The sequence below is a fragment of the Arvicanthis niloticus genome, chromosome 2 (genome assembly GCF_011762505.2).
Source record: "Arvicanthis niloticus isolate mArvNil1 chromosome 2, mArvNil1.pat.X, whole genome shotgun sequence".
NCBI classification, from domain to species: domain Eukaryota; kingdom Metazoa; phylum Chordata; class Mammalia; order Rodentia; family Muridae; genus Arvicanthis; species Arvicanthis niloticus.
Genome location: NC_047659.1, coordinates 49,104,531 through 49,123,084, shown reverse-complemented (window position 1 = coordinate 49,123,084; position 18,554 = coordinate 49,104,531). Strand labels below are relative to the sequence as shown.

At 44.8% G+C, this 18,554-nt stretch overlaps 1 protein-coding gene across 1 annotated transcript; it reads left to right on the top strand.

Moving 5' to 3' along the window:
• Window positions 1-2,596: 2,596 nt before the first annotated feature.
• Window positions 2,597-17,250, top strand: Chrna1 (cholinergic receptor nicotinic alpha 1 subunit). The gene is made up of 9 exons (XM_034495063.2): window positions 2,597-2,694; window positions 8,624-8,769; window positions 8,890-8,934; window positions 9,867-9,976; window positions 11,600-11,795; window positions 12,278-12,515; window positions 14,766-14,989; window positions 16,043-16,282; window positions 16,870-17,250. The coding sequence occupies exons 1-9, from the start codon at window positions 2,652-2,654 to the stop codon at window positions 16,999-17,001; spliced, it is 1,374 nt and encodes a 457-aa protein (XP_034350954.1). The 5' UTR covers window positions 2,597-2,651; the 3' UTR covers window positions 17,002-17,250.
• The last annotated feature ends 1,304 nt before the right edge of the window (window positions 17,251-18,554 follow it).

Genomic DNA, 18,554 nt, shown 5'->3' with positions numbered 1-18,554 from the left:
CATGTGCTAACACATGTGTGCAGGTCTGAAGACAACTTGCTTGGGTCAGTTTTTTTCTTTCCTCCATGTGGGTCCTGGGAATTGAACTGAGCCATTTCATTGACCCCATTCATTCATTCATTCATTCATTCGGTGCTGGAGATGGAACCCAGTACTCACTAGGCAAGCCTTCTACTAGGAGCCAGCCCATCCCCAGCCCTCACCTTCTTCCATCAGAGCTGTAGAAGCGCAAAGCCATCTTCCATGTTATTTATCCCATACTCTTTGGAAACAGAATCAGAAGACTCCAAATTTCCAGATTTGTTTCTCACCTGCTCTCATCTCTCCCTTGTCCCAACTTGCTAAGCAAAGCCAGTTAGCACCAGAGAGGGACCCTGGGGCCCAATAGAGACATCTTACCCTTCGAGCCTCTGCTGGGATAGGTGGCACCCCATGGTAGCCTTGGCTTTGCTTAGGGCATCCTGGATCCTTGGGTGACTATGGAGGAGTGTACCCCATCACCCTATCCCTACTCAGAAACTCATGAATGGAAACAAAACATTTATTGTGTGCAGCTATAGATTCTGGGGATTATTTATACAGTAACTAGGGTTGATTAACACACAATTTGGTCCTTTGTATTAGGACTTGTAGTTAAACATAAACTCTAGAGGTTGGAGAGATTACTCTGCTGTCGAGAGCACTTGTTCCTGCAGAGGACCCAGGTTTGGTTCCCTTCACTTAACTGATGGCCCACAATCGTGCACGACTCCAATTTCAGGGGATGTGATGCTTTCTTCTGACATCTGCAGGCACCAGGCACACATACAGTACACAGACATACACTTAATCAAAATGCCGGTACACATAAAATAAAACAAGTAAATCTAAATGGTGTTTTTTTAAAGAAAAACAATTAAAAATAAAAACTAACTCTAAAATATATAGCATTGCAAAGGAAGGCAAGAAAACTGATATTGAAGACTCAACTGAGGCGAAAAGCCCCAGGTTAGGTACTAGAAAATTGTTTAATAAAACTGTTGTCCCCATTTCTTGGTGAGCAAAGTGTCTATTGAAGTCTGTGCCTCTAGCAAAAAGATGGTGACACACAGAGACTCTCTGCTCAGGTTTGACTCACTAGAACTCAGTCACGGTCTCAGTATGGAGGAGAGGCAGGTGGGAACCTTGGGTGGATGTTTTCCTAACTCCACAGTCATGGGGTTGCATGAGGGAGAAAGTTGAACATTTTACCAGTTAACTGATACAATGTAAGTAAAAATTTATAATGTAGATGTTACAGCTCTCTGCCCTCTGGTCTACAAGCCCCTTATCTATTTGTTTGGACCCTGTGGAGTGAGATCATTTGACAGGACTCTGTCCTTAGGTTCAAGGTAAGAAACTTTGCTCAAGATCCAGCCCTGAAGGGACCAGGGTGTGCAGGGAACAGTAAGGCTGTCTTCAGATGACTGCTTTCTGTTGGAATCCACTCAAACTCTACAAAGAAGCCGAGTTTGGTTTAAAAAAAAACAAATGCTTCAGAGTGAACAGTTGCAAGCTGCTCACTGCTGAGCAAATTCCGTTTGGGGGGATCTTTTAAACAAAGGGCTTGAAACACTGAACGCTCTGCTCTCTGCTTCCCGAGGGAGAGTAGGTTGAGGAGAGGCAGTAGGAAGCAGGAATCTGGAACAAATGCCACCGGGGTGGAAGACTTTTCCCATGAAGTGTTGCGCTGAATAACAGGACATAGGGGGCTGCAGTGGGCCCAGCTAACAGCTCTGAGTGGGCTTGGTACTGCCTGCCAGAGATGAGGGGAGGGAATTAGGCATCTAGAGTCCCGGTGGGAAACCAGTTCACAGAAAAAAAAAATCTGTTAAAAGCTGCATATGATCATTTATGGAATTTTCCAGTATCCAATTCAACAGCAGCCACTCTTTTATAGCTCAGGCAGGCACAAAAGATGTCACATTCAGGCCTGTGACACAGAATTTTGTCCCACGTTTCCGGAGTGTACCCTTGTGTGATTAAGGACAGTTACACAGTGGTGTCTATGCAAATCCAGAGCCACCACTGAAATCATCTACAAAGTTTTTTTGCTAATAATTGACTCATGGGCCAACAAGATGGCTCAGCCTGTAAAGGAGCTTGCCACAAGCCTGATGACCTGAGTTTGATGCCCAGGACACACACAGTAGGAGAACCAACTTCTGAAAATCGTTCTGTATTCTACAAAAGCACCAGGGCATCCCACCACCACCCTCACATAAAACAAATAAATAAATGTGATTTAAAACCCCACATAGAAGACTAGGGGTACAGTACACTGGTAGGGTTGTTTTAGCTATCTCTATTTAACCCATATTTAGCTAGCATGTGTGAGGTTAGGGTTTGATCTTCAGCACAAAACGAAACAAGCCTCTGACTCATGATCTATGTAGACTTTCATAGTTTACATCTAGTATAGTGATCATGTAAAGCAAGGCACGTCTGTGGCCACAGAAAGCCCCGAGCTTTGAAGCTGTGGGCAGCTCAGCTGTCATGCAGACACACAGGTGATGTAAGACAATAGCCGTAGAGTCAGCTGGCTTCCAAGGCCAGCAGCCAAGCTCCAGCCAGAGTGCCAGGGACTAGGACAGGCAGCGAGCTGCTGGAGGCCACAGCGGCGCCCACAGCCCATGGATCTCTCCACTGTCCTCCTGCTGCTTGGCCTCTGCTCCGGTAAGTCCCAGGGTGGGGGCTCTCCTTTGAGGGTGAAACACTAATGTGCCCCCTGTCCTATAGCCTGGTCTTGTTTCTGTGATGGGAACACAGGACACAGCCACATCAGCCAGTGGCTTCTCTTCCAGTCATAGCTTGGTGTCGGCTGGAATGGAATCCTGAGGATAGATTTTTAGTTTGTTTTTCCCAGAGTGGGAGCTGCCTGGTCAAAGGCCACAAGCAAGAGGTCCTGGTCGCTCTATTATCGCTTGGTCCCAGGCTCAGCCAAGTGAACATCTTAGCACCATTTCTACAGTCTGAGCCACTGGTAGACTATGCTACCATTCTGAAGTATCTTCATGTTCAGATGCCTAGCAGGCATGTCCAACACACAGCCGGAGGGCTGCATGCTGCCAAAAAGATCTAGGAATACATACCAATACAAAATCATAAACTTATTTAAACTTTGTTATTTTATTTTTGATATTATTATTATTATTAGTAACTAGATTGCATAGTTTGGATGTGAACTTTGTAGCCGATGGGCCTTTTGTCACTCTAGAATTTGTCTGAGAATGAAGAGGTTTGATTGGCAGCTACAGGTGCCAGGAAAGGAAACCTGTTAACAATGTAACTAAATTGTCTCTGCAAAGAAACTGTTTGGTTTTTTTTAACTTCAGAGATTCGTTTTTTTAAAGTTCATATAAATTGATCACTGCTACACTCCCACCCCACCCCACTTTTCAAGGGTCTTACTAATATGTAGGTTTTATGTTTGAGTCGGACTTATGAAACCTTGCACAGCCCTTGACCTACTCTCTGCTCTGGAATGTGTCCCATCACAACAGCTGAAATGCCATCCTGAGCCCCAGACTTCCGAGAGAGGGAAACAGGAGATGTGTGTTGATTACTTCCGATGAACTTACTGGTGATATCATCCCATGAGGAGCAAGGAGGCCTAGAGCCCACAACTCCCCTCGCTCTAACATTGCTCCAACAAACACAGGCAAGAGCAAAGAGCACACACACATATATATTTATATGTATTTTTTCAATATAAGAGTTAGAGGAAATACCTACACTCGGATTAATTAATTCCTGCAGAATTTGAAGTTAATCCAACCAAAGCAAGGCCCAGCATGTGCATGCATGCGTTTACAAACACAACATTTGGTAAAAAACATGTTTTTAAAAATTTTTTTAAGATTTTTTTTTTTTATTTTATGTATATGAATGTTTTGCCTGTGTACATGTACCACATGTGTGCCTGGTGACTACAGAGGTCAGAAGAGGGCCTCAGATTCCCTAGAATTGGAGTTAAAGATATGCAAGAGCCACTATGTGGGTACTGGGAATAGAATCTGGGTTCTCTGCAAGAGCAACAAGTGCTCTTAACTGCTGAGCCGTCTCTCCAAGCCCCCTCAGTGAAAATTCTTAAGTGATAGGCTTCTCAAAAATACCTACAAAACCTCTTAGGACAACAAAGTCCATGTGCAGCTGTTAAGAGAAGTCTGTGTTGAGTGTTTTGATCAAACCAAAATTTCCTGGATTGATCCCACACATAGTCTGTAATAAGCAGAGGAAGCCCTGAGCAAGTGAAATCCTGGGTAAGTATGTGTGTTGGCGTGGGTGTGGCCACGTCAAGAAACCCCAAAAGCCTCAGACCCATGGAGGAATAGGGAAGCCTTCTGGTGGCCATGTCAAGAACTTCCCACCCATGGAGGAATAGGAAAGCCTTCCCCCTGGGGTAGTCTCAGAGGGAAATGGCAAAACCTTCTTCTGGTTCATTTGTGGATCTTTGAAGCATATGTAGAAAATGTCCACCACAGTTTTCTGCCCTTTGGTATTATGGACTGATGACTCTCTTTGCAGAACAGTTCCCACTGAGATAGCTAACCTTACCCCCTTGATCCAACTGTATGTCATAAACCCTGCATTCTTGTTTAACCATATGTAATAACCCTTCCTCTCTGTTCAATCTATTTAATAAACACATTGAGCTGGGTTCTGAGGTTTCTCCACCCAAGAGACCAGACCATCCGATCATAGCTTTTCTGTGTGTCCATGTGTCTGTCTGTTTCTTCTCTCAGTTCTCTCGCTGTCCCAGTGAGGTCCTTTTCTGGAGCCATGCAAAGGATGGGACAGTAGTTCATAGAAATTTAGAATTATTTAGAAACTTAGAAATTTAGAATGCAGCCCAACACTCTAAATTTGTTTATTGTAAGGAAACTGAAGATAAAAGATATAAATTAGCCTGCGGGGTGGCACAACATAAATTCTGGAATGTGATCACTTAAAAACTTGGGTTGTCTAACACACAGGCCTAAAACAATCTGAAATCATCCAGGTAGAGACATGGCATGAGGCTGGAGTAAGATTTACCCAAGGTGACTCACTACCGTTTAGAATTCTACGCCTTTAATCCCAGCACTTGGCAGAGGCAGGCGGATTTCTGAGTTCGAGGCCAGCCTGGTCTACAGAGTGAGTTCCAGGACAGCAAGGGCTACACAGAGAAACCCTGTCTCAAAAAAAAAAAAAAAAAAAAAAAAAAATAGAATTCTATTCATCAAAACCAGGGTCCTGTTCCTTGTGTACAAATACAAATTGAGCTGATGAGATGGCTCAGTCAGAAAAGCACTGGTCTTACAAACACAGGACCTTAGTTCAATTCCCCACAACCCATATTTAGAAAACCAGGCATAGTGGCAACATCTGTAATCCCAGCACTGGGGAAGGGAAGGCAGACAGGTTCCTGGTGTTTCCTGGCCATCTAACCTAGCCTATGTGGTAAATTTTAGGTTAATGACAGGCTGTCTCCAAAAAGATGTGGATCCCTGAGAAATGACATCTGAGGTTGTCTCCCAGCTTGCACATGCATGTACACATATATGTACTTGCACACACACACATGTAAATACACACATAATATGATATGGAAAACACACTTTACACACAGTCCCACACATATAATATGATGTAGAAAATGTACTGTGAACTTGTGGCTGAATTCATCTCTGCATCAGTCTCCTGGTCAGCGTCACTTTCCCAGTGTTTGCTGAACACACAACAGTTGCTGTTCTGATTACATGGCACCTTTCACACAAACTTCTCTTGCCGTCTACTCGAGAATCTTAGTCACGCCACTGCCACCTTTCTCAGGGCACATCAATTCCCAACTGGCTAATAGTTATTGATGTTAATGACAAATGTCAATCACCATGAGAGTAGAGAGAAGCAATCCATGCCAGGTTCATCTTCAAATAATTGTAACATTTCTAAAATCATGTTTGCATGCAGTAGATATTCAACAGATATTTAGTGAGTTAACAATGTCACCACTGGAGTCGAGTATCGATGTGCTTTGACCACAAAGGACAATGTTGACATGCCTTGTCTTCTATGTAGAACCTTCCTCTTTAATGAAAGAGAGTTTACCGGCATGTGCTGACTCCAGCACTGCACATTGGAGCTAGAAAGGGAATTACAGAATTCTTCCTTGGAGTCTTGTAAAATTCTATCACATCGGCTTGCTTACTCGTTCTATCACTGATGGTCCTATGGGCTGTTTCCTGGCAATAGATTATGGTAATGTTTCTATAAACCCTGTTGGGGGAAACTTTGTATCTCTTTACCTTGCTCATTGAAGCCACTCTAAGAAATAGAGATTGAGGTGGAAATTCCTCTCGACGGGAAACAAGGTGCCATGGGCAAGGAGAGGAGGTGAGTGTCTCCGGCGTGCTGGCATGACCATTCCCCCAATCCTCCTCCTTTAGTGAATCATTAGGCCAGATGCAAGGCTTTTCTGGAAGATACTACTGACCCTCTTGCTTTCTAGTGTGTTCCTCCTGTGCAAAATCTAGGTCTTTGCACAACACCCCCTCTTGAGGGTCATCAGCTTGCCAGCAGTTTGGGAAAGTTCTAGGAGAAATTTCTTTGATAGTGTTGGAAGTTTTGAGGTTCAGACAACTTAGGAATCTAGATGTGAGATGTGGTTAGGTTGGGGTTCATAGGGGTCACAGTGAAGATTTTTAAGCTATGCCGAGAGATTTGCGAAAGCTCAAATCCAAATAGAGATTACATTTTACCTTTAGGAATGATATAAACTGTCTGGAACCCTGTCTAGCTAAGAGGGGACCTGGGAGGGCATGGCTATGCACTGTGCCTCAGTGTTCTCATCTGTGAAGCTGGAGATAAAATAAAAATCACCCACTGAATCATAACTATTCGGGAGGACTATAGATGGTCACGGGATTTAACATATCAGTTAGTTGTATAACATTAGTCATTTTATAAAGATCCAAGGTCTGGGTGAGAAACAACACTACAGAGCAGAGAGAACACATCTCATGAATCCAACATCTAAAGATTTCTTGGCCCATGGAGAAGAACTGGTGACTTCAGCAACAGCCTTCAAAAAGGAAGTGTCTGGTTACATGAATCAGGGTAAATGGATTGTGTGTCTGCTCTTGGATTGGCAACCTCAGTCTTTGTTAGGCTGGAGTTGTAGATACCCTTATAAGGCACATGATGGATTTGGGAGGGGTTTTCACCTAGGGGTAAGGATATACACAGTTTTGAGGTTGCAGCCAGCCCATAAGACACTCATAAAATTAGGAGTTGGAGTCACCATGTGGAAGGTGAAGGTCCTGTTAGCTGAATGGCTTTGGGCAGGTCATGTACTTTCTGAAGGTCAGGCCAGGGTGGTCGCCTTGCCTCAACACCCTCAGGGGATGGTACCTAGAAGAGCCAAGAAGGGAACTATGTTCTGAATTGAAGTCCTAACCCCAAGTCATCAAAGCACAGGTTGCTTGGTTTGTTTGCTCTTTCTGTTTTAATTGGCACATGGCTCTAACAGCAGAAATTTGTAAAAACAGATAAAAGACACATCACATAAATTTGATTATTTTAACCATTTAAAGTATACAGTTCTGCTGGGCAGTGGTGGCACACGTCTTTAATCCCAGCACTTGGGAGGCAGAGGCAGGCGGATTTCTGAGTTCGAGGCCAGCCTGGTCTACAGAGTGAGTTCCAGGACAGTCAGGGCTATACAGAGAAACCCTGACTCGAAAAACCCCCAAAAGTACATAGTTCCGTGGTAATATCACTATTACATAGTTCTGATACTTTTTCGTTGTCTCCAAAGGCCACTCTGAACCCATTAAGTGGGTTCTCCAAGTCACTCGGAAGCACCATCTTTCCACCTCTGTAGACTTACCATTCCAGATGTCTCATGTACCATGTAACCTTTTATATCTGACTTTTTACACTAGCTTAATGATGTTATCAAGGCGCATCCATGTTTCCACTTCCCCTTCCTCACTTCCTTCCCCTTTATGACTTGATACGGTTCCATTGTTTGGATATATCACAATGTATCTATGTATCTACGTATTTGTTGATGGCACATTGAATATTGTATGTAGTGCTGTTATTCTTCTGCTTGCACACCCAGGACTGCACTTGCTGGGTCATATGGTAACTCTGGTTTAGATTGTTGAGGAACTCAATATGTTATATTCTCACCAACAGTGTGTGAGGTTTCTGTTTTTCCATAACTTCACCAAACTTACTACTCTCCCTTTTGTTCACTGAGGCCAGCCTAGGAGCTGTAAGCCGGCATCTACTTTTAACTGCTAATGGCATCGACAGATAGGAGTCCAGTCAGTCCAGCCATGTCAGGCTCTAAAACACCTAGCCTTTCTGTGGCTTTTTCATGTGTGTGGTGTCCTGCTGAATGTGACATGGCCAGGGCCTGCATTAAGTAAGGTCACTATCCAGAGAACAAGTGTTGTCTTACTGGACTGTTGCTGGATATGCGACCACCCCAGCAACTGTGTTTGGGAGGGGACTCTGTGTGCTTCTCATTAGCTGGCTGTGCCTCTAACCCTGGAGAGACTGTGTGTTAGGTGGAGAACAGCATCTGACAATATATGTATCCTTTCCTGCCCAGCTGGCCTTGTTCTGGGCTCCGAACATGAGACTCGTCTGGTGGCAAACCTCTTTAAAGACTATAGCAGCGTGGTCCGGCCAGTGGAGGACCACCGTGAGATTGTGCAGGTCACTGTGGGGCTGCAGCTGATCCAGCTTATCAATGTGGTAAGACCAGGGCTGGGGGCTCCCTGTGGTACCCACCCTGTGGGACCCCATCTCACACTGGACCATCTCCCCTTGGCTTCCCTATTCATGCTCTCAAGAAGGGACCTTCTCTCTTCCCAGGATGAAGTAAATCAGATTGTGACCACCAATGTTCGTCTGAAACAGGTAATTCAGCTGGGTTATTGCACATATGTCATGTTTATTCACCTAAAATCAAACCTGGGCCCAGAGGAGATAAATCTAGGAAGGAGATCATACACCAAAATGTTGAAAGAAGGTCTGTTGGGATGGCAGAAGCATATATATGCATATATACACATATATACAATATACACATAAATGCATATACTCATATACACATATACATTTATATATGCATACATGATACATACACATACATACACATATACATATATACACATGTGCACATATACACACATTCATATATACATACATGAGTACATGCATACATACACATATATACACATACATATATACACATGTGCACATACACATATATGCACATATGCACACACACATGTACATATATACATATATTTATGTATGTATATGTGTGCTAATGTCCTGTTTGATTTGGTTCTCTTTTCATGTTTATTCTTCTCTGTGTGGATTCGTTTACTAAGGAAGCCATGGCCAAGGAATACAAACCAGAGGCTTCAACAACAGGAGTTTAACAGAGCACCGTTTTGGAGGCCAGATGTTCCAAAGTTAATGTGTCATTGGAGCTTGTTCCCTCTGAGGACTGTGAGGGGAAATCAATTCCAGAACTTTCTACTAGGCTTGTAGATAGCTGCTGTCATGTTCACAAAACATTTTCTCTGTGTGTCTGGTGTCTGTGTGTGTGATTTAAATTTGCTCTTTTTTATAAAGCTGCTGGGCGAGGGCTCACCCTGAAAAGATCCAGCTAAGGGCTGGCTCCTAAGTGTGAGCTAGCATTTTGCAAGAGTGAATTTCACTGTAATACAATTTAGCCGCTAACACTATTTCCAAAGCTTGCTGACCTATCCGAACTCTGGTTCACTCTAGGTTAGACACTTGGTTGGGCCTTCTAACCGGGGAAATGTCTCTCTTTCTAGCAATGGGTCGATTACAACTTGAAATGGAATCCAGATGACTATGGAGGAGTGAAAAAAATTCACATTCCCTCGGAAAAGATCTGGCGGCCGGACATTGTTCTCTATAACAAGTAAGCAAAGCCACGCAGGGTGGGCCAGCGTCCCCTCGGAAGGACTGCCACATGCGTTTCCCCACCGTTTGTATTAAATAACCCTTAAAACCAGAACCATGCTGACAGGCGAGGAGTGCCATATGGCGTCCCATGTTATGAATAGAAACAATTATGGAAGCTAAATTGAATCAGGGCTGTGGGTGGGGACATTAATCCCGGAGAGGAGAGCTGTGATGGCAACTACAAGAGACACCCGGACTTCCTGTGTCTGAGTTCCTTGGAATCAAATACTTACCCCCTCCTCCCTCCCCAGGGGTCTCAACTCCCCGGGGTGTTATTCATTACATCCTGAATGCCATCCCACCAGCAGTGCCGGATGCCTCCCTTGTCATCCACTGGGCCCTGCAACAGACTGTGTTGTGAAATTATAATGTGATTCACGGCGCTTGGCTTAATGACACGTTCATTATCATATGCCCTTCATTTGTCAGGGAATATTCATTTCAAGGAGCATCCTTCCAAGGCAGGAACAGGAGCATGCTCAGTCAGCTAGCTAGAGGATTTGCAGTCTGATCCGGTGCTTTACAGCAGATGTTCCTGGGGCTGGTAGGCGCTGTGGATGAAAATGGTGCCCTCTGGCGGCCCTCCCAGCATCTAGCACATAGCTTGATGCTGAGATTGCTGGGTGGGCCAAATTCCCCATTGTTTGGTGGTGCGTTTCTGTAGAGAGATGTTGATAGATGCAACGTCTTGTCTTTAGTGAGAACCCCACAGCCCTAGTTCTCTCCACAGACTACAAGGAGCACCTCCGTGGCTAGAGGAAAGGGATGGGGATGCAGCTCAGCGGTAGAGGGTTTGTCTCACGTGAGAAGCCCTTATATGGAATCCTGAGAACTAGAAGAATGAAAGTTTTTTTTTTTTTTTTTTTTTTTTAAATCTGTTTCCGGTTTCTGAAAAGGGATCCAGCTATGTGGCTGTGTTGGTTCTTCAGACTCACACGGCCTTCCTAGATGCCTGTTGCTAAAGACCACACTTAGGGAGTGAGGGCTCTGTGCCTTTCTCTCTCAGATACAGTGTTCGCTCCCCTGCTAGTCAAAAGGCAACCGAGTTTGTGACTTGTCCCACGGAGTTCTAAACAGCCCTCAGGACACCAGTCCCGCCCCTCCCCACACACAACATTTAGTTGCTAGGAGTGTTTTATTTTAAACTTCTATCTTTCCAGCCAACTCTGAAAGCACACAGATGGAGTCTGACATTACAAGTGTCTTTGGGGACCGGAAAGGCAAGGCTGAGGTGCAGCAGGCACTTGTCACTTGTTACACTGTGAAGCCTGTAGGTCACCACATTCATCCAAGACTCTGACTCTGGCCTAGTTTAGCACTCAGGAATCTGTATTTTGCTCTCATTGATTCATTGATAGATTGGGCTTTGCTTTGTGGCCCAGGCTCATTGAGGACGCTTAATCCACCTGCCTCAGCCTCCAGAGAGCTGGAGTCTCAGGAGCACACCACCACACTTGGCTAGAGCTTAGGAATGTGTGGTTTTTGACATCGCCCAAGTGAGTGTTGGTGTAAGACACATTTGGGGAGCAATGCCATCCATTAGAATTGGAACCATTTTCCTCTCTTATTCCGACCGCAGTGCAGACGGCGACTTTGCCATTGTCAAATTCACCAAGGTGCTCCTGGACTACACTGGCCACATCACCTGGACACCTCCAGCCATCTTTAAAAGCTACTGTGAGATCATTGTCACCCACTTTCCCTTTGATGAGCAGAACTGCAGCATGAAGCTGGGCACCTGGACCTATGACGGCACTGTGGTGGCCATCAACCCGGTAGGTGGTAGCCTGCTGGGATGCAACTGGCTTCGGGACTAGGGCCACCTAGGTGTCCAAGTCAGCCTCTGGACAATCACAGGCTCCCAGCACCACTCCGAATTACAAAAGCATCTAGTTGTACGGCTCTCAGTTGAGTGCCAAGGCTCTTGATGCACTGCCCAGGAGGGCTTAAATAAATTCTCTTTGTTATGTGCTGTCTCAAGAAGTCTGATAAAATGAGTGTTGAGTGCTGCTGGGGGGCGTGGGGTGGGAGGGGTCAGTGTTTTAAAGTTTCCTGGAGATTTGAGTGTAGACCCAAATGAATAACCCTAACTTACTATGTGACATGCTCTATAGGAAACAAACCTGTTACCCCAAAGTGCAGGTGGCCCAACATCTCTCTTGGCAAAGTGACCCTCTGTATGGGACATGGTTAGCATGTCTCTGCCCTTCCTCAGGGTGGTGTAGCAGGAGTCTGCAAACCTTGTTTTGATTCTCAGGAAAATGACCAGCCCGACCTGAGTAACTTCATGGAGAGCGGGGAGTGGGTGATCAAGGAAGCCCGGGGCTGGAAGCACACGGTGTGTTACTCCTGCTGCCCCAACACTCCCTACCTGGACATCACCTACCACTTCGTCATGCAGCGCCTGCCCCTCTACTTCATTGTCAATGTCATCATTCCCTGCCTGCTCTTCTCCTTCTTAACCAGCCTGGTATTCTACCTGCCCACAGACTCGGGTGAGTGCAGTTGCCATGGCTGCAGCTACCCTGGAGCTCTCGCTGCTGGTTCAGGGTCAGCCAGGGATAAGTGTTTGCTCGCAGAGATGCAGGGACTCAAGTCATCACTGCTGTGCACAGGGTGCAAACAGACAGCTGCTGGGTGGCTGTTGCATCTGAGCAGAGCTCACAACCTGGGAACTGAACTCAGGTCCTCTGGAAGAGCAACAAGTACCCTTAACCACTGAGCTGTCTCTCAATGTGTATGGGTGGTTTTGCCTACAGCCTGTGCACTACGTGTGTGTGCCTGGTACTAATGGAGGCCAAAATAGGGCATCACTTTCCCTGGAACGACAGTTATAGATGTTTGTGAATGGCAGTGTAGATCTGGGAATGAAGCAGCCAGTGCCCTTGACTTCTGAGCCAACTCTTTTGTCTCTCCATGTTTCTTTTGAACAAATAAATATTTTCAACTTCCTAATCAAATGGAACCTCTGAAAGCAAGAGAAAACACTGCTAGAGCAACACAGAACTAATTAACCTCTATAAATACTGAATAGTTTGTGACTGTAAACACTAAATACTTATGAGCTTAATAGATGTTAGCTATTATAGTATTATTAAATAAAAAAATGGCAGCAGGGCAGTGGTGGCGCACGCCTTTAATCCCAGCACTTGGGAGGCAGAGGCAGGCAGATTTTGAGTTTGAGGCCAGCCTGGTCTACAGAGTGAGTTCCAGGACAGCCAGGACTACATAGAGAAACCCTGTCTCGAAAAACAAAAAACAAACAAAACAAACAAACAAAAACCTAAAAATAGAAAATGGCAAATAACTTGATAACTTTAGTGTTTATAGTTCTGGCTCTTCCTTTTGGAGATAGAATTGAGGATTCCTTGCTTATTTTCCCTCTGTATCCCCCTTTTTAGTCACTCCACAGATTCACAAGGTTGCTAGTTCAAGGACGTCCATGGGTCCTGAAATCCAAGGATGCTCAAGGCCCTCATATAAGATGGCATCGCAGTCACATGGAACCTCTGGACATCCTTTGATACTTAAAAGTATTTCTTGACCCACTGTAAAGACTATACAAATTGCTAACACATTGAGGGATAGTGGCAGGAAATCTAAATATATTCAATATAGATACGATTTAATTTCTCTGAATATTTTCATTCTGAGGTTGGTTGAGTTCTTGCAAAATCTGCAGATACAGAAGGCTGTCTGTCCCTCTACCACCTGGAAAGGTATAAAGAGGTCTACAAAAACATCAGAAAAGGCAACACAAGAGAACTCCCTAGGAATCTCAAGAAGAGCAGCCCAAGGTTCTCTGTAGCACCCTACAAACGTGACCCAATGCCAGTCAGCCTGACCCTCCTGCAGCCTGCCCAGACAAGGCCCCTGTGACTTAGGGCCTGCAGGAAAAAGACAGGATTTGGGAGATCTCCTACCATGAGAACCAAACCAAACCAAGAAATGAATAAGAAGACAAACTTTCTTGATCAAAGTGAGAGGAGGTCCTGAGGCCCCAGGGGTGCAGGAAGGCAGATTGTCTTTTTTTTTTTTTTTTTTTTCCAGTTTGGTCTAGCAGCTTCACATCGAAAGAAAGGTGTTTCTGGGCTGCCCAGCCATCTCCTGGGTAACAAAAAGACTAGGGGCGAGGTTTATTCAAACTTCCAAACTTCCAACCTAGCTCTAGCTTGCCAACCCAGAATCCCTCTTGTTTTCTTGAGTCCAACCCAAAAAAAAAAAAAAAAAAAAAAAAAAAAAAAGGAATGAAACAAAGTTGCCATTCGCTGCTTTGCAGCTGTAATGGAAACCCTGGCCACTTGATGCTGTCAGGACCCTGTGGTCTCACAGGAAGAATCCCCAGAATTATCCTCTGAGAACATGCTGGTCACATTCCTTCGCCTTGGGTTTTGGTGGCTCATGAGCGTTCAGAGACTGCTTGATGGAATGGCACAGGTGGATGCTTTAAACAACAGCAGCCTGGTTCTTTACAGCTCTGAACACTCAAACTGAGAGCAAAGAGCCAACAAGGTTGGTCTGTTCTGAGGCCACTCTCCTGTTCTTGCAGAAGACGCTTCTCCATGTTCTCATAGTCTTCCCCGTGCATGTCTACGTCCAACCCCCCCCCCCCCTTACTGTGACACCAGCATGCAACACTCTTGTTCTGCCTTAATCATCTCCTTAATGGCCCTGCATCCAAATTCTGACGTCCTGGGGTTTCAGGAGCAGGTGGGTTGTTACATTTCTTCCCTTTGTCTTTCTAGGGGAAAAGATGACACTGAGCATCTCGGTCTTACTGTCCCTGACCGTGTTCCTTCTGGTCATCGTGGAGCTGATCCCTTCCACATCCAGTGCTGTACCCCTGATCGGGAAATACATGTTGTTCACCATGGTCTTTGTCATTGCGTCCATCATCATCACCGTCGTCGTCATCAACACACACCACCGTTCGCCCAGCACCCACACCATGCCCGAGTGGGTGCGGAAGGTGAGTGCCGGGACTCCCAGGTCTCCCTTCAGTGAACCCAATGCAGGCCTAGCTAACACCTGAGTACTTAGGACTGAAGTCCTTCCTAGGCTTTAGGGAACCAGGAAGAGGATCTGCTTCTTTGCACACACACAGCTCATGCAGCCTTCCCAGAGTCGGATGAAATGTAAAACCAGTTAAGCCCATTCCCAATTCGAGTTACGCAATCTGATTAGAGGTTAACTGATTCCCGTCTTATGCTGGGGCAGTCTTAAGCTTTTTATTGGCGTGTTTTCCAATTTGTGAATAGACATGCTTATTTTCACTGGTGAAAATCATCACTGAGAACAGAAAAAGGAGAGAAAGAGGAGGCCCCGTGTGAGGAGCGTGATCGCGAATATTTATATTATTGAACTGAGAAAATGTGTCAATACCTCATATATGTTCTTATTTTCATTAATTTTGTGGTCATGCTGGAGATTGAACTCAGGGCCATGAACATTCTTAACGAGCACTGTCCCATTGAGCCATATTCCCATTTTGATAAGCCTCATAGAGATACTAAACTGTATTAGGGTCAGTAATTCTGGCTCACCATGTAGGATTTCCGGAGGAGACTGACAGTCCCTGTTAGATGACTCTGGACAAGACCTCTGTATACTTAACATCAGGAACTTAACATCAGGAAGAACAACAACAACAAAATAAAACCAGAAGAAAATAGTAGCGGTATTTTGTGAGGCTAACCATTTACATACTTAAGGCTGCAGGAGCAACAAACTGCCAGGAACTTTCTGTTGCCTGCAGAGGAGTCTGAAGGTAATGCAGCATTGGCATCTGCACACAGGCTCCCTCCAGTGGCTAACTCCTTACATTACAGAATCAAAGCTGTAGACCAAGAGTTAGTGCATAGTCTTTGACCTCTCTAGTACGGTTGTTTTGTTTTAAGGTCAAGGAGGGTGAGGTCTAGAAATGCTGAGTGATTTGCCTAAAATCACATTGCTAACCCAAAGTCAGTGACTCTGGAAATACTGACAAAAAGTCTCATGCCAGGGATTTCTTTTTTCATGTTAGGTTTTTATCGACACTATTCCAAACATCATGTTTTTCTCCACAATGAAAAGACCATCTAGAGATAAACAAGAGCGAAGGATTTTTACAGAAGACATAGATATCTCTGACATCTCTGGGAAGTCGGGGCCTCCACCTATGGGCTTTCACTCTCCGCTGATCAAGCACCCTGAGGTGAAAAGCGCCATCGAGGGCGTGAAGTACATTGCAGAGACCATGAAGTCAGACCAGGAGTCCAATAATGTAAGCTTTGTGGCTTCCAGTACACACCTCTGGGTCTGCCTATCTATCAGTGTATCTATCTATATATGTATGTATGTATGTATGTATGTATGTATGTATGTATGTATCTATCTATCTATCTATCTATCTATCTATCTATCTATTCATCCATCCATGACAGGGTTTCTCTGTGTAGCCCAGGCTGTCCTGGAATTCTCTCTGTAGACCAGGCTGGTCTCAAACTCAGATATCTTTCTGCCTCTGCCTCCTGAGTGTTAGGATCAAAGTTGTGCACCACCACCTCCAGGCTAACATACCTCTGGGTCTAAATAATCAAATGCATAAGTGTGACATGGGGTTTGGCCTGACCAATGAACTGGCTTCAAGCTCCAGTTATTGACTTCAAATGCTCTGTGTTGACTATCCTTGGCAACTATAGTAAGTTGTTTTGGCTTAAATTAATTATGCAAAAACTAAAGATTATATTGGCCTCTGAGGTTGAGGTTTGGAGATTTACATATTGAAGGACCGGCCAGGCCAGTAGGGGATGCTATGGGCCTGTGGCCCATCTTAGGGGATTCCTGTCTAAGGCCCTCTGCTTTCCCTAGGCGGCTGAGGAATGGAAGTATGTTGCAATGGTGATGGACCACATCCTCCTTGGAGTCTTTATGCTGGTGTGTCTCATCGGGACGCTGGCTGTGTTTGCAGGTCGGCTCATTGAGCTACACCAACAGGAATGAGCAGAAGCTGAGCTAAGCCACAGCCACCTCTAGGAAAGATGGGAGAGGAAGCTCTGTCTCCTTTAATCCTTTCACACTTAACAAACATGCAGTGTCCTACATGTCCTGTTAATGATAGTCAGCTCTGCTCACACCCTATGTTCTTGAAGTGTCTCCCCTTTGCTTCTGCTTTTAACACCATGAGTCTCCTTAAAGATTGAACCCTTTGTAGTAAATAAAAGTGAGTCCTCAAAAGAAGTGTTTGTTTCTAAATGGCCCCTGGGAGAGTTTTGCTTGAATACTCAAGGTTTTCTGTTTGTGTTGCCATTGCTAGTTGTATGAGCGTTTTGCCTACATGTATGTCTCACACACAGGCCTAGTGTCCATGGAGGTCAGAAGAGGGCATCAGGTCCCCTGGAACTAGAGTTACATGCAAATGATTGTCAGCTTCCACGTGGAAGAATCAGGTCCTTTGGAAGAGCAGCCAGTGCTCTTAACGACTGAACCATCCACCTACCCGGCCCAGTTAATTATTTTTAAAGTGCAGAGGGTCCTTTACTTAAGACACACAGTTTCATACCTACTAGAAAAGCCGTGTCTACCAGATTCCCCAAAGACAAAACATTTGATGTGGACGCAGAGGAAGTGGTAGAAAGGAAATTAGGCAACTTTAAACTTAAAAAAAAATTGTGTGTGTGTGCATGCGTGAAGTTGGGAGACAGGCAGAATCTCTCTTGTGATTTCTGCTGCTGAGTTACATACTCATGAAAAGCTTCCAGAAGATTCTCCTCTCTACAATTCGCATCCCATGAACAAAGTGCTGGGATTCCAGATGCATGCTGGGATTCCAGATGCATGCTGCCATCTCCAGCTTTTTATGTGTTCTAGGATAGAATTTAGGTCATTAGGTTTGTCTAGCAAAAAAAAAAAAAAAAAAAAAAAAAAAAAAAAAAAAACCTACTTCTACCTGCTTAATCCGTTTCAACCCAACGGTAATTTTAGGGCAATCACATATAAATAGTATCAAAAGTTTAAAGTAGGTTTCTGAAACCAGGAGAGGGAGAATGGTTTCTTACGTGATTTTTGTTTGAGAGGCCTTCTTGAAAGGGTGCTTGAGATTCCTTGGGATTGTACCTAGAGCTCTGCAAATCCGAGTGTGCATAGAGCTATAACTAAGCCTCCCCTCCCCCAACTTGACAGAGCCCCTGGATTCTGTTCTCAGGATCTGAGGAAGAGCAGCTCCCATCCTCACTGGAGATGCCTCTGACCCCATGAGAATCATCTTGCCCACATGGGTTTATTTTATCCAAATAGTTTCACACAATCTCCATAATGTCCTTACTTTACAAATAAAGTGAATTTCGGGAAAGTTAAGCCCTGCTCCAACTAGGAGTAGAAGAACTGAGATCTGAACCCAGACAGAACTTGAGACTAAAACAGGGGCTGGAGGGATGCCTCTGTGGTTAAGATCAATGACTGCTCTCCTGGGAATACTGAGTTCAATTCCCATGCCATGTTGCGTGGTGTCTCACAGCCATCTATAATGGAATCTGAACGCTCTCCTGGCATGCAGG